This window comes from Populus alba, chromosome 11 (genome assembly GCF_005239225.2).
Source record: "Populus alba chromosome 11, ASM523922v2, whole genome shotgun sequence".
NCBI lineage: Eukaryota > Viridiplantae > Streptophyta > Magnoliopsida > Malpighiales > Salicaceae > Populus > Populus alba.
This window is the reverse complement of record NC_133294.1, coordinates 3,875,864-3,902,342: the sequence shown is the minus strand read 5'-3', so window position 1 is coordinate 3,902,342 and position 26,479 is coordinate 3,875,864. Positions and strand designations below refer to the sequence as shown.

The following is a 26,479-nucleotide window of genomic DNA, read 5'->3' as shown; positions in this document are numbered from 1 at the left end:
TATTAAATAAGTTAATTTTGGATTAACTTAATTTAATTTAAAATCATGTTATTTTAATATTTTATTTTAAAAACAAATCAAACCAAGTTTGGATTAAATTGATCAAATCACAAGTTGATATAACAAATCAATTAAATATGCCGAATCAATTTTTATTTAATTTAATTTAAAATTCAAGCTAAATCAAATTTAATAATGTTATTTTATTTTAAGATCATTTCAAAATTATATTATATTATTCAAATTTGACCAAATCAATCAAGTTTGATTGAATAAACTCTCCTCTAATTTAATTTAAAAATCAAGTTAAACTAAGCTTAATAACACTAATTTGCATACTTAATTCTTCTAAGATAAAATCACAATCATATAAACTCAATTTAAAACCACTTAGATACAATCTAAATTAAAATTTCATCATTTAGTATAGTTATATGTTCAATAATAAAGTTCGAATATTTTTATAAAAATAAATTGGTTGAAACACTATTATTTTTTTTTATAATTGTGACATTTTGAAATCAAAACTATTAAAAAGACTCAATCAAACCTAGTCTCTAATCAACAATGTTGTCACGGAATAGTCAGACCCTTCTTGACATGATGATAGAATTTTAAAAAGTTGCGAGGGCATCTTGTCCTGGCATGAGAAGCGACCCATAAGAGTGAACTTAGGCCATTGGAGGCACATTGATCCTTACGTATTCTCAACATGTATGATGTGTCCAAATCAAATGCCCACAATTTACGATGCGATGCTGACCTACCAACCGTTCCTTTTCAACTCTTAAGCCTTGTGTTCTTGACCTGACAACGGTCATTATGTTGCCAAGCTTGTAGCTTCAGCAACACGCAAAATCCTGAGTGGGATTCCATGTGGCATTGAGTATCAATTCAACCTCAACAAATTTCATCTTGAAATGCATATATTAGGAAAATCAATCATCGAATGGCTTATCCTGAGGCTCGTTGAGTAGATTTGGCTGTTCTTTCGGTGTTACGAAACCAAAAAATACAGACACAGGAAAGAAAGAAACATAAAATAAATAATTTTAAAGTAGGTGTTTGTATATGTAGACATTTGACATCACTGTGAAGGAGAAATGGTCTCTTTTCTATGATATTCTCACCTGTCCGTCGAGTCACCACCCATGAATGTTCTCACCGTCCTTTGTTTGGTGACTGATTCCCCACATGCAAGATACGAGAATCTGCTGACAATAAACAGGAAAAGCTAGTAATCAGGAGTCGTCGAATGGCAAGGAATCTTAAATTTCAGAAGATCGTAGTTACAGGAATGAACACAACGCTAGAACATCCCTTGGGAAATTAATTTGTACACAAATTTGACACTTTCATGGTCAAGGAGGTATAATCAGCTGCGTCACACAGCAAACCTTATACAGATTTCACTAATTATAGTAGATTCAAATAGTCCTAATAGCTATTCTTCAGTGCCTTCACGATATCCACCCACAAATGAATGGGTGAAGAAGAACAAAAATGCAGCTATTTTCATTGCGATGTCAAACAAAAAAAAAGAGGTCGATCACAAGTCACTTTTGTTACATATACATCCGATGAACTTTTATGGACGACCAATTTCGTCCAGTCTCATCAATAGAAACCAGAGAAACGTATTATACACTAGAGTGCATGTGGGAGGTCCAGCTTTTTATCTCCATCGAAGGCCTCACCATGACTGCAAAGACACAATCTTTAATAATTTGGCAGGAAATCTAAAAAAAAAGACGTAGATACTGATTAAGCAATGACAAATGATCACCTGAGATAGCTCAGAGCTGAAATTCGATAGAGACAGGTGAATACCAGAATATGTAACCCAATTGTATAGAAAAATGCAAAAGTTCGAGCATATCTGCAATAGTTATTTTAAATTAGAACTTGAAGAACTTTTGAAACATTGGAGAATACTTGCATAAAAAGAAGGTGGGAACTAAGAACGCCGTGTATAAGATGAATGCTATGAACAGGAAAAGCATGTAGCAGCACACATCGAACAGGGGCAACAAGGATACTCAACCACAAGTGAACATGACACATATGGAGCACTAATATCCATATTCATGGGTGAAAATTATATTTTTCCCAGCATAAGCTGAAGAAAAAAAAATGGGCATGTGCAAAAATCAAAGACGCAGAGACAGAGAGACATGCCTTTCCTTCTGCTGCGCGTGCTGACAAAGCAATCTTCAACCCCCAACACCTCACCTTGTTTAATTCAATAGCATGACTTTGTGGTTTAGGACCGTGCATAACAGCACCACCTCAAAACAGTGATCCAAACATTAATGTTAGGTCCACCTAACTGATCTTCAAGTTAAAGAAGCATTGACAATCAAGTAAAACAAAGATCATCAAGGGTGAAAGAGGCTCTTTACCTGGGGCCAATGCAACGTTCCATACCTTGCTTGGCCAGTGCGCTTTTGTCTATATGGCTTTCTTCCAGTACCACTAACCTCACTGATTGTTTTAGTTGAATATGTTCCCTGTTGACAACTCAATTGATACCAGTATCGGAGGCATCCACTTTATAAAGAGGAAGGCCTAACGTGCAGGTAGCAGATTTTTTTAAGAACATGAAAGTTAATCCATTTAGGAACACAATACTTGTCACGGTTCATGAAACATGGCAAGATAAAAACTAGCAAGTCATCAGACAGTTTTTCATAATAAACAAACCCAACAGGTTTTATCAATGATATGATTAGGAAGAGAGTTCTACATTTGTCATAATCCATTAATTTAAACTCTCTTCATAATCCGTACCTATCTCACATTGTGGCGTTACCACATTCTTTGCAGATAATAAATCAGAAGGAAACAATCCATCAGTAGATTCAGAAGTTCAGTTAGACGTTGAAACCTTCCATAAGCAAGGGAAGACCCCCTACCCTACATTAAAACATGCAACACCATCAATTCATGAGTTTATCAGTCGATGCAAATCCAAAACGAGTTTGACAAGCTGCACATAAATAACCCACATCCTCCAGGTTCAGAATTTGATGTGGACGAAGAAGGAAAAAATTTACAAACAATGAGAACAAACCTTGATAAAGCTAGAAGATTCAGCAGAAAATAAACAATCCCCGGAAAAATGCCATACAAATCTGCTACAGCAAAGGCAATCAAAATTCAAACAAAGAGCTAAAAAGCTAAAAATCTAAAAAAAAAAAAAATCCCAGAAAAATTCCAGTAAAGCAAGTTCCTTTACCATTAGAAGCTCGAAATGATTGACTGGTGAGACTAGATGAATCACCACAGCGACCAAGCCGAGAGAAGGATACAAAATTCAAACAAAAAGCTAAAAAGCTAAATAAAAAAAAAAACACAGAAAAATTCAAGTAAAGCAAGTTCCTTTACCATGAGAAGCTCGAAATGATTGACTGGTGAGACTAGAAGAATCACCACAGCGACCAAGCCGAGAGAAGGATCCAAAAGAACGCATAATCCTTCTCGAAATTGACAGTCATAACTCTAACTACCTAGAAACACAACTCCACTGATCCAGGCAGGCCAATGCCACTTCACCTGTTCATCTATTACTCAAAAAGTTCAGATTTTTCACTTTTTTATACTAGTAATAAACAGGAATATTGAAACCCTGATTGGATTATTGACCATTAATTATGATAATAAAATTTCAAACTTTCTTAAAGGAAACGAAAAAATAATAATAATAATAATAATAATAACTGCTAGGTGTTTGATAAAATGCTTCATCAAAGAATACAAAGGTAGCTCAGAATCTGTTGGGGTTAAAAAGGAGAGTACCGTGAGATGAAACCTTGAATGTAGAAATGAGACCAATGATTAATAGTGTTCGATCGTCCTCCAGCCGGAGAGGATCGTTTTTGAGAGAAAGGAAGCACTGTAAGGGTGGGTGAGAGGAGTGGAGAATAGCAGAACAAAACCTCAAAGCTTTCTTCCCATGGGATTTCGTGGGAGGTTTAATGGGCCACTCCTCTCTTGACAAGAAGCCTTTGAGGATTATGGGCTGCCTTCAGAAACAAAACATATGCCAACATTTTTTTTTATTATTATTTGAGGTCCCATTAGGTAAAACGGGGTTTCGTGGGAAGTTTAATGGGCCCCTCCTCTCTTGACAAGAAGCCTTTGAGGATTATGGACCGCCTTCACAAACAAAACATATGCTGTTTTTTTTTAATTTTTTTTATTTAAGGTCCCATTAGGTAAAAAAATATATCACACTTTTAAAACCTGATTATTGAATTCACTCATGACAAGGTCTAGATTACAAATTAAAGGAGTTAACTTGGATTTTAATATAAAAAAACAATGATCAAAAGAATATTGTTATGACCAAAAAAAAATCAATTAATTTTAAAACGATTTTATTTAAGTTTATCAGATTACATGTCAACGGATTTTTTATTGGGTCCATTAGATTGGCCCAAATTTTATAACTAGGAAATATGCAATATAGAGAGTGGTGATAAAAATAACCCTTCATTCAAGAATTAGTTTGTAATTTCAAATGGATCAAAAAATCATCCATTTTCAATTTAATGAAAGCATCTTTTTTCAAATAGAAGTTTCTTTATGGGTTTTTTTTCAAATGGAAAATTGCAATAAGAATGCATAAAGCATGTCCAGTCAAATCGTATGATGCATTATTTCATGATATTTAGATGATAATACTCGAGTATGCATGATAATAAAGTGTTAGCAAGCATGATATTGATCTATTTATACTTTGTTTGCCATCAATAGAAATAATATTTTTTTTCTTCAAAAAAGAAATGTTAGCATTGAAGTTATTTTATCTAGGTTATGAAAAATATTATGTTATTATAGGTACTAGATATATAGTATTGGTAAATGAGGTATTGGAGGAAAATTTAAAGTTAAGTTTTATTATGATTTCTGTAGTTACTTTTTAGGTATTATAAGATGAAATTATGAATTTAATAAATGCATTGGTAGAGCATCTAAGAGAAGGGAAGAAAATCCATTTTCTTTCAAAACAATTACAGATCAATGAAAGTAAGTATATTATATAGATGAAAAGAATTTCTGATTAGCTGGATGTATGCATCAAAGTCTTTTCAGTACTATACAAAATATTCAAATTAATTATTCTAAAAAATATAAAGCTAATTATTAGAAAAACAAAAACCCATAACAAAGCCAATAATTATAATTATAGAAGTCAACAGGCATGAAGAATCAATTAGATTATTATAGAGCTTGTAATGGATTGATAAGAGTATTATTGCAATAAATTAAAATTACAAGAGGTTTTTTCTTGGAAATTTGTACTGAAGTAGTTTGATTGGATTTTATTCACTTATTTAATCTTTCCAAAGAAATTAATTGTATGGATTCAACTGGGGGATCCCATAGATTCAATTATTGAAATTCGTGTGAGAATGGATTATAGTAAGATCAGTATCATTCTGAAAAAATTTACTTATCAATCTTGCTTCCTTGTAGCAGATATTCCAATCCCCTTTTCTTTCTAAATAAACTGTAACGTAAAATTCCAATCAAATCCAAGTTCAAAATCCAAATAAACCATCTTACGAGTGCTGTGGATGTAGCAGGAATTTTACATTGCTCGTGCATTATCAAATGAGAATCTAGTAAATTCTCTTGCCCCTATATACATTGTGACAGATATAGGCATTAAACTAGATCTAGCCCTGCAACTCGACCCTTCGAAGCCTGGTCCGGACCCCTACCAAGTCACCAGATACGGCCCCCTTTTCCAGACTAGATCCCAAAATTTTGTCGAAAGTAAATGAGTCTGTAATCGAATTCACATATAGGAAGTTTTAAGACTTCCACAAGGACATGAAAAAGCAGACCCATAACATGATGATCAACACTAGAAACAATAAAGACTTGACATGAAAACTTCATAAATATGAACTATCGCATGAGCAAGAGTTCATTTCAGCCAAAAAAGACTCCAGTGTAAACGGGGAATGGAGCAATGCACCGATGATTAACATAGAACACGCGTGAGCTTCAATTTGATATCCATGGCCCCGGAACAGGCATAAGCGGTATATGATTCATGCAAGTATAATAGCGAGGAGCCCCCAGTCAAGAAATGGCATTTCTTTATGCCCTGAGAGTCTTAACCTAGCAGGAGCCAGGCACCCACACCCATCTATAAACAACACTTGAGAGTGGAGAACATTACTATACTATATATATATATCTATATAATTAAGAGACGGGCTAGTTTCACAACATTCAACTACATTAGATAGCCTCCGGATGCATAAAAGTACACAAATATATAATTTGCACGTCAAATGGGGCAAGCGTGTGAAGAATTTCACTTGCATTCCAGCGGTGAAGATCAATCATGTACCATGCATGATCTTCAAAGCAGTGTGGGAGAGATGTCCATTGGGAAAGGATTGCCCAAAACATTATCCATGTAGTAATGAGGATGGCCGGCATCCATCACCACAAACTGCATGTCTTCCGATGGTTTCCAGTGTCGTTTCCTTTGGTTAATGAACCAGTTGTTTATTTGCTTCTGATCCAGACCAGTGGATTCAGCAAGGGCCAGCTTCTGCGACTCCTGTTGACACATAAAATAGCTAAAAAAATCTATGAACAAAAATATACATAAACAATTGTCAAACATAATGTAATCTCCGACACAAAGTGATGAACTATTTAACTACCTACTTACAAGAGTTGAATTACTTATAGTTTGCACTTTAAATAAAATTCCACTCGGCACAAACAAATATGTAAGAAAAGGTTTGAGAATCATCCGCAGCCACCAAAAACATCTTTGAAAAAACAAGGAAATCTAAACCAAGAGGTAATTAACCGAGGGGAAGCAAACAAGGGTTAATTTAGATCCACTAAAAGTCTTCATTAACCACTTGTCGGATGCAACAGAAGCCAGTGATGAGAGAAAGGAGAGGAGAAAAATCAGCTTTTACGGTGCTGTGACATGAAGAGGGACATAAAAGCTTCCCCGGCTTCTAATTCTTACACTAAGGCGCAACAAAGTATGGCATTGACGAGGTTAGATGATAAAAACCATACATACCGATGGATATGGCCATTTGTAATGCCTGCTCCACCAATCTAGCAGCTGTTGCCTGGCTTCTTTCGGTAACTTCCCTTTCTTTCTCTTTTTCATGAATTCCTGCTTGAGACTCCCTAAATATCCACTGTACCTGCGAAGTAGCTGACCCTTCAGTTCTTGATCTTCAGCTTGAGGATCTATGAAGTTGTTATTCACATCAACCTCTTCTTCAGATGACACATTCCTATCATTGCCATCACCACAACCTGATGACAACACAAATGAGTTAGCAGCTCAAAACGCATTAAAATATCCCATGAAAAGTTACTGCGGCAACTAGCATGATATTTTCGTAGTAATTGTGTTGAAAGACAGTAAAGCAGCATCCATACTGCTGCTGCAACAGAAAAACCTTGCTCCATTACCACTTACATATGGAAACATACAATTATTTAAACTTCACCCATTTTCTTGAAAAAGAGGGAAGCTAGTCCTTCAAATGTATTTTCTGGTCCTATCCTTTCCTACTTTTTTCATGAATTACAAGGAAAGAGACAGACAGTAACAAATTCAATGAATCTGATTCTGATGAACCATCCTTATAACTCTAATCAAACAACCATTTATCTAAAAGGTATATAAAAAGAGCAATAACATAAGACAACGAAAGATATCCTTGCATCAATGAGGAAGGCTTCATGAATATAGATCGACAAAACTCTACATATACTACCTCATTATGAATTTGCCCTATATTTGCAGAGGGAAAAGAAGAGATAATCTGAATACAAGTTCTGCACCGTTCTAGCACTAAGAAATTCATCATTGTACCGACTTGGAAAAATTCATCAGACAGACTAGGGTTTCGTTGATAAGATTGAAAAACACTCCAGAAACTCTTACACCTTGTTCACGCTCATGCGATCCTACATTATAACTAAAGAATCATGGCAGTATCACTGTAACAACTAGGGAGCATGAATGAAGTCCATTAATATTTAGGAGATGCAAATGAAACGGATTGCATTTTAATTACAACAAATGGATTTACTAACAGTCCAAGTCCATTAGAGGCCTATAAGTGCTTGTTTTCCGACTCAGTATATCTTGCTCCGAAGCCAACAAAGTAAGAAGAATATATGCATACATGTTAATCCATAGAGGACTGCATTATTGCCCATGCAGAACCAGATAGACCAAGAAATTCTACCTAGATGCAACATTAACACACATCACTCATTATACGAAGAAAATTACCTTATAAGGTTGGAAATAAGTTCTCACAGCTTCATATAACTCTAATTTAGCTAAGAAATTATTAGTTGTATTACAGAAATCTTTCAACAGGTAGAGACAACCACAACTCCCTTCAAGAAGTTTCGTCCCTTAAATACACGGTTATCACTACAGTTCCTTATGAAAAATAAATGAAAGATTGTGAATCAAATTTAGTCCCTTGACATGTATTGTGATTTAGGTATCCTATGGGAGAACCTACTCCAATTCCAGCAAAACTAGTGACTTTGCTGTCAAAAGAACAAAAGAACACACTACAAGCTGTTCTGACTTCCATAAAATACACAACCACTAGAGAAAAGGTCCTTTTACAATGGATGCAGATCTCCTTCACGCATCACAAGTCCATACTGATCAGCCTCTAATCGCATTACCCCCATCCGTGTTTCTGTCATCCTTAAATGTTTTAAGCTCGTGATCCATAATATGAACACTAAAATTCTCAAGGAACCCTAAAAATATGAACACTATTATCCCTCAACTCACTAAAATATGATCACCTGTGTATCTCATCTATTTTCAAAACTTTAAACATCTAAGCCCTGCAATTGCCATCTTATCAGCCAGATGTATGAGTTGCTTTCTACGAAGAATCTTCTATGCAATCGAGACTCTAGCAGCCAGATATTAAACTAGCAATCTCCAAAAGTACTTACAATTGTCTGGCAAAAACGCATATAAATTATAAGAACCTAGCTTTCAACAACATCAACAACAGTACTAGTACAATATTGATTGGAAATAAATGGGCCAATATCTACCAATACAGGAAGTAGAATTGAAGAAAAACAAAACAAAATACACAAGCACCGAGAAGAGAATCAAATCAGAGAACATTAACCCTACCACCCCATCGATGTTCAGCAAGAAAGACCGTCTTCTCTATGGATACCATACCACCTCAAACAGTTGCATCTAGGGAAAGAAAAAAAAATGTACATGCCAGGGAAATGAATATAATAGCACCCACTTTGGGAAACAAGCTCTTCGATGTTGTTAATTAATCCTTCTTGGAAACAAACACATGCATGAAGTCCTATTAGTATTTTAATAAAGAATCAAATCAACAATAATAAACAAGTAAAATATATTTTAATTTGGAGCTCAAAGACCTTAACACACCGAGAGAAGGAAAGAAAGAGAGGGGAAAGGGTGGGGGTGGGGGTAGAGGGAGAGGTTATGATCACCAGAAATTGGAGAGGAAACAGTGAGAGCTTTGAATTGACACTCAACCCTCTGAAGAAAAAGCATGGCTTCCTTTAAGGGTTTAGAGAGCTCTTGCTCATACTTGGTCAGCATCTCACAGTAAGCCTCCATGAATTGGTCAAGGGCTGGATCTTCGCCGATGCAGCCTGTGTTAGCGGGGGCCATAGAACCAGCCGATGCGCAAGCTTCTTCTAGCCTAGCCACCACTTCAGGTGGTGCTCCAACCTGAAGAAATACTGACATGTGTGAGAGATATATATTTATATCCCATGAATGAAAGAGGAATGAAGGAAAGAGAAGAACTAATTAAGCTCATGTCTCTATCATGTGTATTTGCTTAAAAGGGTTTGACCTCTCACTTTCTTTGCAACAGAATTTTTCTTGGATGCATCAAAAGAACCCCGAAAAAATCTAGGATTTGGGAGATGTTTACTTCTTAGATCCATAATTACAAGAACTTATGGCAAAATTTGAGGATAACTGGGCTAGTCTACTTCCACAAGAGAAAGAGTGTTGCTACTAGGTATGCATGAGAGCAGGAAGAAACACATATATATTTATGGGTTTGGGGTGTTTAGTTAATAGGGTTCCAGAGACTGGAAATTCAGCTTCGTTCTTCACCTTCTGACAATTAGCATAGGCAGCAAGGAGACGATGGTAGTGAGGATGAGCCATAATTTTGGCCTTCACAGAAGAACTACTACCATCATTGTTATCCATGAAATAACACCCAGTAGCAGTGACAGTGTTGTTGTGGTTGTGATCGTCAATAATCATAGAAGAAGAGCCACTAGCATTACTATGGATACGGTTATGGCCTTGATTGTTTGTAGGAGGTAGAGGAAGGAATAAGGTATTTGATATTGACGAATCGCCCTCATTAGCCCGATGATGATGATGATGATGATGAGCAGAAGACGAAGAAGACATGAGAGGCGTCATCATCATCATAGGGCAAAGTCCATTGCTGTTGTCTCCAAAAGCCATCATACATGAAGTGGTACTTGAACCACCATCACCACCACCTCCCTCCATTATCTCTCTCTCTCACTATCTTATCTTTTTCTTAGTTGTTCACTTGTGTGCCTTGCAACTTGGTAGCTACTAGTGAAGTATTAGTAGTAGTACTACAAATTTTAACCCCATCCCCCCCCCCCTCTCTCTCTCTTCTCCTCTCTTTTTCTTCCCACCTACCTATGCAAAACCTTGTATTTTCTTTGCTCAAAAAGTGGGGTGTAGTATTAGTATTGTGCAGTGCCCTCCCGGGATTTATGCTTCAAAGACCAGACTTTTTCAGAGAAATCCTAAATAGTTATAGTGTAGATAGAAGTAGCAAAAGAGTCAGTATCTTGTTATATGTTGGTAAGAGGGTTTGGTGCTATCTTGGCAAGCGAGATAAGAGTCTCTGTCTGCCAAAAAAGACTGCACAGATTTCCTTTGGAAAATGAGTGAGGAGCGAGTGAGTTTCTGGTCTTTAAAAAGAAAGGGGTAATAGCAGAGTGCACGCGAGAGAGAGGGAGAGAGAGAGCAGCAGCAGCAGCAGCAGGTGTGGCGGTGGGTTGATAGATGGTAAAATGAAAGGAAATATTTGGGTTATCTTTGAGGGACTGTTCCAAAACTTTACCTTCCCAATGAAAACTCAAGTCTCTACCTCCCTCTTTTCTTGCACTGCCACTGCCATTACTGGCAAAGAAGAAAAAGGAGAGAGAGAGAGAGAGCCAAAGTTGCGAGAAAAAAAAATATGAACGATCAAATCGAGGAAATATGAGAAACCAGCCACGAAAGAAATCTGCCTCTAGTCTCTTTGTGGTGTAAAATGGAGGTTTTGACGGGGGCACGGTTATCAATATAACCCTACACAAGTCTCTTCTCTCTCTCTCTCTCTCTCTCTCTCTCTCTCACATACAGTATCTGTAGAGTACACTACAGTTTCTTTCTTCCTTTAATATTTAATGCGGGGGTTTGATAGCAATGTGTCCATTAATATTCTCCCTAACTTATATGCTGTCCTCTTCTCCACCTTAACCTTAACCCTAGGGCCTTAAAACTCCCAATATTATGCCCATCCACCATCTCCCCTTCTTCTTGTTCATCTTTCTTATTTTGCTGTGACAGTGGCCACACTTGTCCTTGCTGTTTTGGTGGGCTTCGAGCTCTTTAATGCCGCCCCTCTCCAACTCATTATGCTATGTTATTTTTTCACAAATCTCTTGTGAAGAAATCTTGATGATAAAAAAAAAAATAGGCTATGTAAAAGTTTTAGGTTCTGTTTTTTTATGTTTATAAAAGTATGCTTGGAAAAATTTAAATTTATTTTTTGTTTTAGGTTAATATTTTTTTGGTGTTTTTAGATTATTTTGATGTGTTAAGATCAAAAATAATTTTTAAAAAATAAAAAAAATATTATTTTGATACATTTCCAAATGAAAAATACTTTTAAAAACAACTGCAACCATATTTTTAAACTGGTTCTTAGTTGGTAAACTAATCCACGCTACGTAAGTTGCGTCGGATAGAGTTCTTTTAACATGAATAAAAGAAAAATAGGTTATATTATATTCGAATTATGGCTTTTTATCTAGCTCAGTGACTCAAATCAATATGCTTGGATAATTTTTATACTGTATAAAGACAACTTAAATAAACATTGAAAATGTAATTTATTTTTTAATTTTTTTATAACAATGACCTAGTCAAACTAAATTAATCCATCAAAACAATGATTCAAATTTTAAAATTTATTGGGCTTAAAAACTTTTTTTTAATATGAAATTATTTTTTATTTAATTTTATAATAAAAAAAAATAGATACTCAAAAAATTAAATACCAACTCAATATTAAAACGTTTGTTTGAGATGACAATAACATTGTGGAAAACAAATCAAAATAAGTTACGAAACCTCAGCTATTAACATGATTTATTTTTTTTGGAAATAAAAGATGCTATTTATGTTTTGTATAAAAAAAATTAAGAAATATTGAAATTATAAATAAAAAGAAGTTGTTAATAGTAATTAATTTTTAAAGTGGGAATCTACTTTTAAAAATATATATAAAAGATAGATGCACATGTAAATGTTTAGCATCGACCATCCTTTTTTATTTAAAATGCTTTCATTTATTTTCCTGGTGGGCATTTGTTGTTACTAAAAACAATTTGGTTTCATTTTTACAAAACCCATACTTGTAGGGATTCATCAGTTTCAATTTTGTGGATTCAAAGACAACTCAAGTGATTGATGACATTATAGTTTGACTTAAAATAAATATTCATTGTGAGATTTTTTTTATATAGACATCGAGACAAAACATATTAGATCAATTTAGGTTAATTTCTTAATCTGTATGTTAGATTATGAAACCATTGTAACACCATACAAAATAAATCAAAACAAATTATAAAAGCTTAATTATTAATGAAATCTAATATTTAATGATGAAATTTTAAAAAATTAATTAAAAAAACAAAAAAAAATATTAAAGTTAATCCTGTTTAACTTACCAACAACATGCGACATGTCGCATGTTTTTATATTTCTTAATTGTCCATATTGATATAAAAAAAAAAATTAAGCTCCAAGCTTTTGAATCCAAAAACTCAATTTTCTAGTCATCATGATATGAAAACATCTCAAAAACACTTTTAAAATCTTGATAGACCATCCACAAACTCTAAAATAACTCAAAAAACAAAAATCAACTAAATAAAAAAATCTAAATGGAGCTTGATCTTCTTTTCTAGATATGTTTATAAAAAATGCTTACACCATCAAATTTTTCCTATCAAAAGGGACTCGTCGATACCAAACGACATGTTTTATTGTTGAAAAGAGATCATTCACCAACTTTTTCTATCCCTTGCTGTTTTTATATGACTTTCCCTCTCATTTATAAAACCCAAGAATTGATATGTTAAGAAAATTGATTTTTTTTATTAAAGAAAAATTGCAAAAACTAAATATATTATAAAGTAAGAAAAAATAAAGTAGATAAACTAAACATATCTTTTTTACAGTGAATTTGACATTGATCATGGGATTTTTACTTGTTCTACACACTGGTTCTCTTTTGTTGGTTTATTTCTTTCCCTAACAAGTTTTAAGAAACTGGTCATGGAAGATTGCAATTGAAAAAAGTGCGAGGGGTGAAATGAAAGAAAAATTTTGGGTTATTTGAATTGTTACATGTTTGTGACATGTGAAAACAACACAAGAAAATAAGCAAGTACAATGACATAGAACACAGAATTCCGACGAAAAGGCTCTCCATGTAAAAAAAACATGATTTGGAATTTTTTCATTAAATATTTTATGTCAAAATAGTGAGTCTCTCTAAGAAATTTTTCGCTCGTTTAATAAACTAAAAAAACAACCTAAATAAATCAGGGAATACAAAAATAAAAGAAAAGGTGATAAAAGTCATAAATAAACCAGAAAACTAAAAAATAAAGAGAAAAAATAAAAAAACCACCGACAAAGGAATATCTTCTGTAACACATGGGATGGTTTTTAAAACATAAACCACAGACAAAACAATAAATGATATTTTGTAAAACATGGAATTCATAAGTGAACATACAAAATAGATGTGATGGAGTTTCTGTAATATAACCTCAATGAGTTAAGGATTTATGCTCTGTTTGTTGACCCTTTTCAGCACAAAAACAGAATCCAAACACCCTCAAATCTCGAAGTCATGCTCCAGAAATTTTATTCTCCTAGACGTATCAAATTAGTATAAAGGTGTCAAAGAGACGTGATCTCGTCTCGATTAACATGCAAAAATACCTTCGAATTCCACAAAATTGACGTTTCACAGGGCCTTAAATCCCACTTTTCAGAAAGTAAATTTCTTTTAAAATTAGGAGAATCACATTCTCTAGGGTTCGGACGTAAAAATTATTTTCTATCCGGGTGTTATTACTATGAATATTAAAAAATAATATAAATTATATTTTAAAATCTTGTTTAATAATTTAATTTATTAGATTAAGATAACATTTTAACATGATATCAAAGTCTTGATGACTAAGCGATCACAAGTTTAAATCTCATCATCTTCATTTATTTGATAAAAATAAAATATAATACAATACGAGCTTATACAAGTTTCAAACTCAAATGACTTTCATTTGAAAGAATATGTTAAAAAATAATATAAATCATATATTATAATCTCATTTAATAATTTAAGCTATTGAATTAAAATGATTCTTTAAAATTAAAAAATATTGAAATACATAATGTGGTTCAATAAATTTAATGGTGTTTTTGGAAACACGGTGTATACCGTATTCCCAAAATTTTTGAAAAATTTTCTTTTTGTTTTAGATAATTTTATTTTTATGTTTTCAGATATTTTAATATACCGATATCAAAAATAATTTTTAAAATATAAAAATATATTTTTTAATAATTTTAATTATTATTATTACCACGATTTCAAATAAACGTTAAACCGGTGAAAACAGTGACACATTTATGTTGTCTCCACCTTGTAGGCATTTTTATGACATCCATGTACTGTTCAATTGTCATTGATGTGTGGTGGACTGATATTTTTACCAATAAAACATGTGCTATAAAATTTGCATGCCTTGCATTTTCTCAACACCCTGTTTGTCACGAGCAGTTACAATTTTTAGTCTTCTATCAAGATATTCATGTCTTTTACCCAGAAATTAAATCTATAGATTGATAATATGTGACCATGTATATGATTTTCTATAAATACTAATTAATATTGTCAAAGTAAACTAATTTGAGTTTTGATGGTAAGATTATAATTTTGTTTAAATGTGATGCTTTTTTTTATGATGAATCAAACATTGTAGAATTCATTTTAAAAATACACTCAAATAATCATATTTTTGAATTTATAATAAATAGATAGATATAAATTAACTAAACTGCTCATGACTAGTTCAAATTCCCATTCGTTGCAACACATTTGTAATGTAATTATGAGGTGTTTTTGAAGTGTGATAAATACTTTTCATTTGAAAAATATATTAAAATAATATATATATATATATGTTTAACATTAATATATTAAAATGATTTAAAAACATCAATAAAATATTATTTTTAAAATAAAAATACTTTTAAAATATAAAAATAAACACCATTTATATCCATCGGTATTTCCATGCAACCATGGCTATGGCTAAAAAAGATGTTAAATACTGGCTGCAATGAAATTTATATTCTTATTTTCTAATTCCCTTTGGAGCGCATCTGGTATAACTTTGGTTTTTAACTGAAGCTTTTTCCTTGACCGTAATTATTGTAGTTGTGAACATAATTGTAATGGTGTCTGCTAATACTTTTATGTTAAAATGAAATTCAAAGATCCAAAAATCTCGATTTATGGTTTCTAGCTTTTGATTGCCACCAAATTTGTTTCATATTTTTTACAAAAATATTTTTAAAAAAAAATTAATTTTTTTTTTTTTTTTATTTTAAATTAATATATTTTTGATATTTTCATATCATTTTAATATATTGATGTCAAAAATAATTTTAAAAAAATAAAAAACTTATTATTTTAATGTGTTATGAAATAAAAAGTATTTTAAAAAACAACTACAATCACATTTCTAAATACGCACGCCCAAAAGTTCTTTTTCTTTTTTTTTAAAAAAAAAGCAAATTTTTTTCATTTGTGATTATAAGTTAAATATCATAGAATTTCTTCATGTATTAATAATTAGAACAATTATATTCAATTGATACAAAATTATATCCATTTACTCAACAAGCAAACATTTTTATTGAGTGTTCGTTCTATCTCGTAGGAAGCTGTTAAGACTTAAGAGTATACAAAAAAAAATCTTTAATTTTTCAAAAATATATTAATCATACATTTCAAAAGTATTTTTTAAAAAATTAATTTTTATTTATTTATTTATTTACTTTAATTTAATATATTTTTTAGATTATTTTGTTTTGCTGGTATTAAAACAAAATATCACTGTAGCGCAAAATACCTTGTGTGCTTGTCTGCTGGGTCCAGGATCATTTGGAGGATTCTAACTCTTCTTAATTTCATACAATACCTATTTTTGGTTGGCAAAACAAAAATATTATATCTATTAAATGTTCATATGACAACTTTTAGATTCCCAAAATACATGGGAAAACTGAATTCAAAATTGAGGTATCACATTTTTAAGTTTAGTTAGGAAAAAAAACTATGATTAGTCTATTGATTAAGGAGGTCTCTTTCAAGACTTGACCGGTGGAGAAAATGATCTTATACCTGTAGAATTCACGGCTATGATTTTTTAAGACTTCAAATAAATGGTCAAATTAAAAAAAAAAATCCACTTAAAGGGAGAGATTGAGGTGTTTTAGTGTTTCTAATTAATTTTATTTCTATATATATATATATTTGTTATTTGTAAAATACAATTTTTACAGGCTATATAATGAAAAAAAGAAGAGATATCTAATATACTGCTTTATATTTATTTTAATTAATCAATTAATTTTCATTGATTAAAACATGAATATTTCATTTTTAACTTTTTTTTTTTTTGTTAATTGTAACTACTTATTTGAAATTTGGTAAATTCACTAAGTTAAGGACTGAAATGAAATTGGTTTTTTTTTATATTTTTAAATAATATTGCTTTATTTTTATTAAAAAAAAAATCTTTAAAATATATTTTTTAAATATTGTATGGATAATTTTTTTAAAAAAATTTCATCCAATCAAATCTCACTTAATTTGACGAGATTAATTAGTATTTGACAAGATAAATTTTTAAATTATTTTAAAATAAAACTTAGAATAAATTACCATATTATTTTTAAATTATGTTTGTTTATATGATGTAGTTTGTGTTTTGTCCCAATTATAATTATAAAAATATCTAATTAATCAATATACGTTATAGTTTGCATAGATCCCATTTAAAATTCTATTTTAAAACTCCGGCTAAAATAAAGTTATAATTTATAGTTATTTTTAAATTTATTTTTTAAAATCACAATGGCACAAACTCTCTTGATATCATTACTGATATTTTATATTATCTTACATAATATTTTTTTTTTTTTTTAAAAATACATTAATTTCTTTTAGTTTTTTATACATCAACCCATCAACACAACTAAAAGAACTAAAAAAACTCATAAATTTAATATTTTTTTAAAAAGAAAACACTTTGAAAAAAAAACTTAAAAAAACCTCCCTCCCTAAAACACAACTAAGATCTGTGGCAGTGAAATCCGCAAAAGAAGAAAGATGAGCTCAAGAACAAGACAAGGAATTGCATGCTGTAATCTAATCTGTAAAAATCTGGACTCCCTTATCCCCCCCTCTGTTCACAAAACACATGAGCACTCGACGAACAAGTCAGGGACAGGTGGAGACGAAAAATGAACAGGATGAAGAAAAAATCTTTTGGCAAGATTGAAAATATGTAGCTTTTCTTACACCCTAATTATTAGCTTAGTCACCGTCATAGCATCTAATCCAAGCTCTGTTAGCAGGGGAAAAAAAGTAGGTTACCGCCGTTTAAAAAGCTGATAAAGGTTGTGGGACAGTCCGAATGTCTCTTCTCAACACGGCTGGTCCCCAGATTTATTTTTTTCTTTTTCTAAAATCATCTTCTCTACATGTTTATATCATTTTAATTTGTTAGGGTTGAAAAATAAATTTTAAAAAACAATTGCCATACACCACCATGGCAGCTCTAGCCTCTAGCTTCAACGAATCATGGCTTCTAGCTCCACTCGTCTCGAGCAAATTGTCTCCTAGCTCTTCCTCGTCTAATCCCTATCGCCACCAAAATAGCGGTGTTGTAATCATTAATTGTGATCATGAATGATTTCGCATCTTGATAAAGTCATCAGGTTTGCAGGAAATATGTTCATGTATAACATTTGAAATGCAATAAATATTACATTATTTTGCATCGAATATTAGATATGACTGAAAAAATAAAAAAATTAATTAAATTAAGAAAAAAAAAAATAAATTAAAAAAATGGAATTATAAAAAAACTGATTAAATTAATTTTTTTTTAAAAATTATCCGGTTCAGTTTAGTTTTGACTTTATGAGCCCGAAACTGAAAAAACTAAACCGAACCCAAAAAAAAAAAAAAAAACCGAGCCAAATTGAAAAAAACCTAGCCAAACCAAAAAACCAAGCCAAACTAAAAAAATCGAGCTATAACCAAGCCAAACAAAACCAAAATCGGTTGGTTTGAACCAGTTTTTATTTGTTTTTTTTTTTTTTAATTTTGATTCAATTATTTATTTTTTATAAAAATCAAATTGAATCTAAAATGATTACTCCTAAAAAAATATGATCATGTGTAACATTTTAAATGCAATAAATATTACATTATTTGAAAGGTAATAAATTGATTAGAGTAGAAAATAAATCTGAAGGAGAGAGTTAAATTCATAGATTGGTTATCAAATATTTACATTTATCATTTATTTAAAATGTTTCTTAAAGATTACAAATATTCTTATATAAAAAATTTTTTACTTAGAACAAACAACCGTTAATTAAGAATGACAAAATGTGCACAAAACCCTCCAAACATGACTAGTGAAATAGGAACTTAAGTACTACTTGTAGTACTCTTCTCGTGCAGTCCAAGAGGCAGGCATGTAGCTTGTAACGCCTGCATATGGGAGGCTTGTACATGATAAAAGAGGCATGCAGGCTGTAGCTAGTAATAATTTTTGTACTGTTTTCTTTTTGTTTTTTTTAAAATATTTTTTATTTTATTTTATTTATTAAACTAAAAAAATTATTTAAATATATTTTCAATTACTTTTAAATATAATATATACTCCACTTACAAATACCCGGAAAAAAAAAATCGTGGAGTGCTTTTTTTTGTTTTATGTGGTGAATCTTGATTCAATTCGTCATTCATGTGCTGGTTTTTTTTTTTTTATCTCATTCAAAGCCGATGGCACTAATCGCTTTGAAAACGTGGGAGTAAAAATATTTTTGGTCGCTGGTTCTTATTACTCATGTTTAAAATCCCAACTTGATTCCCTTAACTTTTGTTAACTCTGTTTTTTCTAATCTATTGGTTTTTCTCTAAGCTCTTACTACCTAATAATGTTATTAAATTCAATACAATTCAGCAGGTGAACCTCTAATTCAACAGCTCGGGACCTAGACCGAGTCAAGTATAAGAATTTTTTTATTTATTAAAAGGACGATGTTCTGTTGTTTTCTAAAAAAACAATATAGGCCGGGTCAACTCGTTGACATAAGATTTAACCCTCACCCAGCGACATAGATTTTAGATCAGGTTTATCATTGAGTCCAGTTTAATAACTTTGCTATTGGAATTTAAATGGTCAAATACAGAGATTTGGAACTAGACAGTGTTGAACAGGAGTGAAGGGACTGATTATATATATTTTCAAAAACCAAGGACTAATTAGAATTTAAATGGTCAAACACAGAGATCAAGGAATTGCATTTTACTCCCATTTTTTCGTCTTGAAGAGACCCCCACATGTATGAATTGTGCTTCATGTGACCACCGGCTCCGAGAGGTTTGGTGCCAGCTCCGAGTGACGAGAGACCAAGGAGTGGTCAGGGTTGGCCCTGGTCCCGAAGATTGAGATTCTTGCCATCTCACCCTTTAATGATTGATTTATATAGTCCTTATTTTTTGAGAGATTTAAAATCCATCCCTCTGCTGTGAAGTTCAGATGTCATCCATCCTCTTAGTACCTAAAAGATGTTTTCTTTATATTTTTTAGATGTTATTTGTCATTGCCTTATTATTGTTACCTGTGTTTGAATGTTTTTGGCATAAATAAAAATCAAATATATATTTTTTATGTTTTTTTAGTAATTTTAATATGCAGATATTAAAAATTAAAAAAAATTATATTAATATATTCTTAAATAAAAAACATTTTTGGGAAGTATCTGCGCACTGCAATTTCAAATACTATTTTAATATTCCAAAAAAAAAGAAAAAAAAAACTTCATTCAAGGATAATGAATTTCCCTTTGTTTCTTCAAAAGAAAACCTAGTTTAACACCCATAAAATAAAAATATATAACTTTATTTTTATACTGGTAAAAGGTTGAGTAAATGATTGTCTCAAAATCTTTTTAAGAAATTAATATGTGTTTGGTGATATAAAAATTATATCACCAAACACATATTTTATATGCAAAGTATATATATAAACTCTAAAGAGAAAATAAGTGTTTGATTTCTATCACATTAATGCATTTCCCCTTTTATTTTACTTCTCAAATTGTCGTTTAATATACAAGTTTTCTATTCTGGGCATGACCCAATTTAAGAAAATATCCACTGAAAAAACATAAATAACGTAGGGTAGTGTGCAAAATCAAGAAAAGGGTTGTGTACACCAAAAGCAAGCAAGGTTGGTGCATGTCGTCGCGTGTGTGTGTATATATATATATATATTTATATTTATATTTATATATATTTACACACACACACCCAAGCATATAATCTATCAAGAACAGAAAAATCCCAGAGGTCCGCAATTGGCATAATCGATCTGGGTCCAGGGAATGTGTTGTTCCTCTGGTGGAGTCCAAGTTGGATACCTTTAATTATTAGATAATATTAGATATTAATATAGAATTATTTAAATATTTTATTCACTATTTTAAATTACTGAATTGAAATGATTATTTAATAAATATTAAATTATTAACAACTAAACAATCAGAAAGTTCATCTAATATTTTATGTTTAAGTATACAATGATTACCGAGTTTATATAGATTTCAAGTCAAATAGTTATTTGACAAATATTTTTAAAAAGGACCCAGCTCCCTATCATTTTCCAGGTCGTATTGAACACAACTCTCAAATTCTTCTCTTTTACAATTTGCATTTGATACGGAGAATCAATGTAAGATTTCAGAAGGAGAGAACCCTAAGCTTTGTTCCGTGTCTGGTCCATTAGCTACGTAAATTTTGACACCAGATCGGTGGTCTGCAGGGGTTAGGGTTATCAGTATAACAGAGAGAGAGAGAGAGAGAGAGAGAGAGAGGATAGTGAATTTTAGTGAAGTGTCACAGTACGCGAATCCGTCACAACAGGGTAAGAATAAGAGAAAAGCAAGAAAGAAAACAGAGAGAGAGAGAGAGAGAGAGAGAGAGAGAGAGACGTCATTACTAGAGGTGTATGCAAGTGTGTGGAGGTTTTGAAGGGTGTGGAGAGCAGAGGAAGGCAGATGGTATAATAATATTGGGAAGGGAAAGGAAGGGACAGCAAACCCTAGCTAGGCAGAGGCCCTTTCAACCTACTATATTATTAGCTTTTCTGATTTTCACTTTACGTCTCTTCTATCAACAGTTGCATGATATAACGTAAAGGGTCTTCTTCTTTTTCAATTTTATATATTTTTTCCCTTTCATCCAAAGGTTTTTTTTTTTTTTAATATATATATATATATATATATAAACAGAACCAAGCCTTTCTTGTTTTTTGATTATTAGATACGACTGTATAACGAAGATATTAAACGCAGATAACCCGGACAAAACCGAAATTACAAGTACACGGGTTGATCAAGGTGGTTTTAATATTATTTTTGGAAAAACTAAAATAATTTGATCTATTTTTTTTAAATCAAAATAAAATTTGACTTGGTGAATCAGATTATAAGTTGATATACTAGTTGAATTTAATCTAATCTAATTTAAAATCTAATCGAAGAATTAAATTTTAGGTTAAATGGATCATAGGCTTTAATAATATTTTTATAACATCTGACCTAATTTAATTATTATTAGTTTAAGGGTTTAATCAATCAAAAGTAATCAAGCACATTTACCAATAAGTTCTTGGCTCAAAGTCAACAAATTCTCGATATCAGTTTAGATTCTCAATATTTATATTCCATGAAACAAATATTTAAATCATTCATATAGTAAACATCTATTTGATTACTGAGTTTATTATTGTCTGGAATCAAATGATAGATCGTGAGAGATAAATTCTTCATAATTAAATTAAATATGCACCAAATCAACTTGTAAATGAATAAATTATTTTAAAAATATTAGAATACCTTTCCATATATAGAAGAAGAAAAATAATTTAACTTAAAAATAGTTATATTTTTTTTCACATGAAATACTTCACGAGTTCAATCTTTAAAAAATATATTTATTAAAAAGGATTGTTATGAATTCAAATCAAATTAATCTTAGCCTTAAAAGAGTGCAAAGAATACTCAAAAAAAAAAAAAAAAAAACTCCATAAGCTATCACTTCTGAAAATGTTCGCACTCTATATTTCTCTAATTCTCTCATGAGCAGTCATAATCGACAAGAACATTAAAAACAACGAAGACGACAAGCCAGTAATGTAAAGTGTGTTTCATAGGTCAAGAAATTCTAAAATCTCTTGGACGCTGTTAAGCCAAATTATTTTATCTTGTCCCACTCAAAGGGTGCAAAAGCCATAAAAAATATACAAGCCGCTACTACCCAACTCCGATTTCTCTGCTTTTTTTGAATCACCGCATTAAAATGCTGTTCTTCCTGTGTTAAGATGCGTTTAAGAATATATTTAATATGAAAAAAATTAAATTTATATTTTTTAAATAATTTTTAGTGAATTTGATGTAGTAATATAAAGAGAAAAATATTTTTAAAATTATTATACAATACAATACTAAACACTTAGTAATTAAATTAGATGGAAGTGCATGCCAACTTGGCTTGCAATAAGGATTTAACTTCATTGATGATGCTCAAATTAAATTGGGATACGATTTTAGGTTACCATGTTGGGTTTCTTATCCTGTCATTTTTAGAGTTTGTGTGGGCAAGTTAAGTTGAATTTAATTGGATGGTCTCTTTTTTATTTTTTATATATGTCAATCGGGTTCAAGACTTGAGTTCAAGTCGAGTGAATTTATATTTGAATAATTTGGTTAATTTAAATCATGATTTAAAATAAGCAAGACTCGACCTGAATTATATTTTTAATTAATTGGATGGTTTCCTTTTCTTTTTATATCAATTGAGTTGAAGACTTGAGTTGCTAGTTGAGTGAATTTATACATTAATTAGCAAGTTAATTTGATAAAACCCGAATTTCACAACTAGGCTGAAAAAGTAGTCTTCTTTTGCTTTTTTTTTTCTTGTCTTTGTTATGCGGTAGGCGAAATCATGTTAATCTTTGAACATTCAATCTGGCCACTTGTGATGATGAGGTGTGTGTGTGTTATTAAGAAATAAGGCGTCTCTTATTGGTGAAAACTCGATCGAAGAAGATGAAGGCCACTGTGTCATTGTTCCTTGACGATATCAAACATCAACAATTCAACTCTAACATAAGTTTTGATATGCCATAAACAGAGAAGCTTCTTGACTTCGAGGTGCAATGGATCTTCACTTGGGGTTCCTTTTAGTCTTTATATAATCATTCATTGCAGACAGTTGAGAACCGTAGTGCTTATTGCTTGAACATTCAATAGATCTTCCACCAGCACAACTTAATAGAAAAAGATTCCATGGCTGCTGCTCAAGATTTCAGAGGACCCTAGCCTGATGGTTCTGTAAGAATAATGAAGATCTCAAAGCGAAAGACAACAATCTTGGCATTCAGAGGACCCTAGCCTGATAGTTTCACAAGAATAGTAAAGAAGACAGTGTTACATTGTTTTTTAAAATGAATTTAACTTGAAAATTCATGAAGATAATTTTTTTATTTAAAATTTATTTTTTTTTTATCAAAACCATAAAAAAACAATATTTAAAAAGCACAAACAAGCAATTTCAAATTCTAAATGGAACCCATAATTGAAGTGCAAGAGAGAAACAACTAATCATCGTGATCAAACTAGCTATTTAGTATTGTTCTCTACTAACCATGGAATCCAATTAATGATACTTTTGTTTGAAATTCTATCTTTATTACTGTAAACAAAGAACGTCCATTCCTGTCAAATTGAGCTACACGTTCAGATTAGTCGCCCAACAACAACACAAGGAAGGGCCACCGGCGTTGTCGTTTTAGTGTCATGGGACCCGGCCTGACTTAACGAGTTAACTCAATGACCCATCGATCTGCAGTTTAGCATGGCAAGTCAGCTTGATTACTCAAGACCTGGCCTGGCAAGTCAATTGCTACACTAGTTTCCGCCATGGTAAAATATTTCCGTATGAACCAGCAAAATTAAAACGATGACAGAATCTTCAAGTACAGGATATAATTATTAGCTGAGATTAAATAAATTAAGTAGAAGCCCTTGGCTAATCTTCTGTTTACAGGTGTTGGAGATTACAATTTGTCATTAGAATTGTGTCAAGACTGGTGTGAATTGTGAAGGGTGAGGTTGATGTCATGTACTGTTTAGGAGAACAAGTGTTTATGTCCTTCAGAATTGTCAATAAAAGCTAGGATGATTCGATCCTGCTGCTCTAATCCTCCAAAATCAAGTTTTCCAAACTTTTTTTATTTATTTACGTGAGTGTCCGGGCCAGCTTGTGCGCATCATGACTAATCTCACGGCTCACTGAACATCTTGCAAACCCAATAAACATGTAATGACAGGCGAGCACAGTGAGGTTTGAACCCAGGATGCAGAGAAATGGAACAAGTCCCTTCAACCGTTGGGCCAAGACCTCAAGTGCTGTTCTCATTTTCTTGATTAAATTTGTGAGCCTACTAAGTATTTGAATTTGTTTGGTGATGTTGTAAAAAGTTGTTTTTTAAATTATTTTTTTATTTTAAAAAATATTAAAATAATTTGTTTTTATTTTTATTTTTGTAATATTAACATATTTAAACAATTTGAAAACATTAAAAAAATAATATTTTAATAAAAAACATGTTGAAACTTATTTTTAAACAATATCTTTGTTAGATTGTGCTTTTGCTAATACAAATACACTACTTGTAAAAAAATAAAAATATATTCAATTTCAATAAAAAAAATAAAATAATTTTGATGTGAATTTCTTTTAAGATAACAATCAAATAGTCTGTCTTGATCATTATAGTCAATTCAATAGTATCTTCAAATCTATACAAAAATGAAGTACTAGACATTGGTTGAAACAGCATAAATAACAAGCATGAAATTGTTAAACATAGAAAAAATTAATCGAGTACATATATTTTGTTCCTTCAAGAAATGAAAATCATATGAACACCCATTGATCAACGTGCAGTGCGAAGGGGCAAGTAATGCAAGAGTTGCAAGATTCAACAACATCCCATGAGCGTCCACACATAGCTGAAGTTGTAAAGATATCTGCTTGATGACAATTGCATGCTTGTGTTCCTTGACAGCTTAATTATGAAATGAGCTGTGGGTCTCAGATTAAAGGTCTTGCTCGCAGCAACAACCACTTGATTACTCGAGTTTTAATGATAATTGCATGCTTTCGTCCATTGACAGCTTAGAAAGGCACCAGGACACTGTTATCTTGTGCATTGCCATAGGAAGCAAGAAGTTCCTTGGAGGTCTTAAGCATGGAGATAATAATTAAAGGAGCTCCTAATGATTTTGACAGCAAGCCAGAAACCATACGGTCAACTTATCTGATGCAACTCAGAGGCCGATATTATTGGCAAACAGTCTATGAACTTAAACCACAATTGGGACGTCATGATCAATGCAAAGTACAGTCAACTTGTAGATTAAAGAGAAATTAACCCTCGAGGGAAACCACTTTGAATGGTGGGGTCTCAGTTTTCTTTTCAAAATTGTATGTGCACCAGCACCACCATAAGCGAAGATCTTCAATCAACAATCCAACCACTAATATCATTCATAAAGTTGGATGGCACCATCTCGGTTTCTTTGAAATGTGGACGTGAAGCTATCAGTGTGTTTCCCTAATGGTCTGATATTCGCTCGCAAATTGGCAACAAGAGGAGGCCGGGAATCTTGCTTTGCTACACGAGGCATGAGCAGCTAGCT

The 26,479-nt window shown here is 31.8% G+C and overlaps 1 protein-coding gene and 1 long non-coding RNA gene across 21 annotated transcripts; both read right to left on the bottom strand.

Annotated features, from left to right (window-relative positions):
* Positions 1-345: 345 nt before the first annotated feature.
* On the bottom strand, positions 346-4,025 carry LOC118061388 (uncharacterized). 20 transcript variants are annotated; one of them, XR_012171119.1, is made up of 8 exons: positions 3,799-4,024; positions 3,388-3,563; positions 3,239-3,270; positions 3,074-3,134; positions 2,791-2,911; positions 2,179-2,568; positions 1,787-1,879; positions 1,029-1,702 (listed from the first exon to the last, which is right to left on the bottom strand). It is a non-coding gene; the product is annotated as an uncharacterized lncRNA (long non-coding RNA). The 20 variants fall into 20 exon arrangements; XR_012171107.1 differs by adding an exon at positions 346-988 and having other exon boundaries at positions 1,131-1,702; positions 2,179-2,916; positions 3,239-3,563; positions 3,799-4,021; XR_012171108.1 differs by adding an exon at positions 347-860 and having other exon boundaries at positions 1,131-1,702; positions 2,179-2,916; positions 3,239-3,563; positions 3,799-4,021.
* Positions 4,026-6,183: 2,158 nt separating this feature from the next.
* LOC118061385 (homeobox protein knotted-1-like LET6) lies at positions 6,184-11,447 on the bottom strand. Its single transcript, XM_035074817.2, has 4 exons — positions 10,172-11,447; positions 9,532-9,775; positions 7,070-7,314; positions 6,184-6,586 (listed from the first exon to the last, which is right to left on the bottom strand). The coding sequence occupies exons 1-4, from the start codon at positions 10,583-10,585 to the stop codon at positions 6,383-6,385; spliced, it is 1,107 nt and encodes a 368-aa protein (XP_034930708.1). The 5' UTR covers positions 10,586-11,447; the 3' UTR covers positions 6,184-6,382.
* Between the last annotated feature and the right edge of the window lie 15,032 nt (positions 11,448-26,479).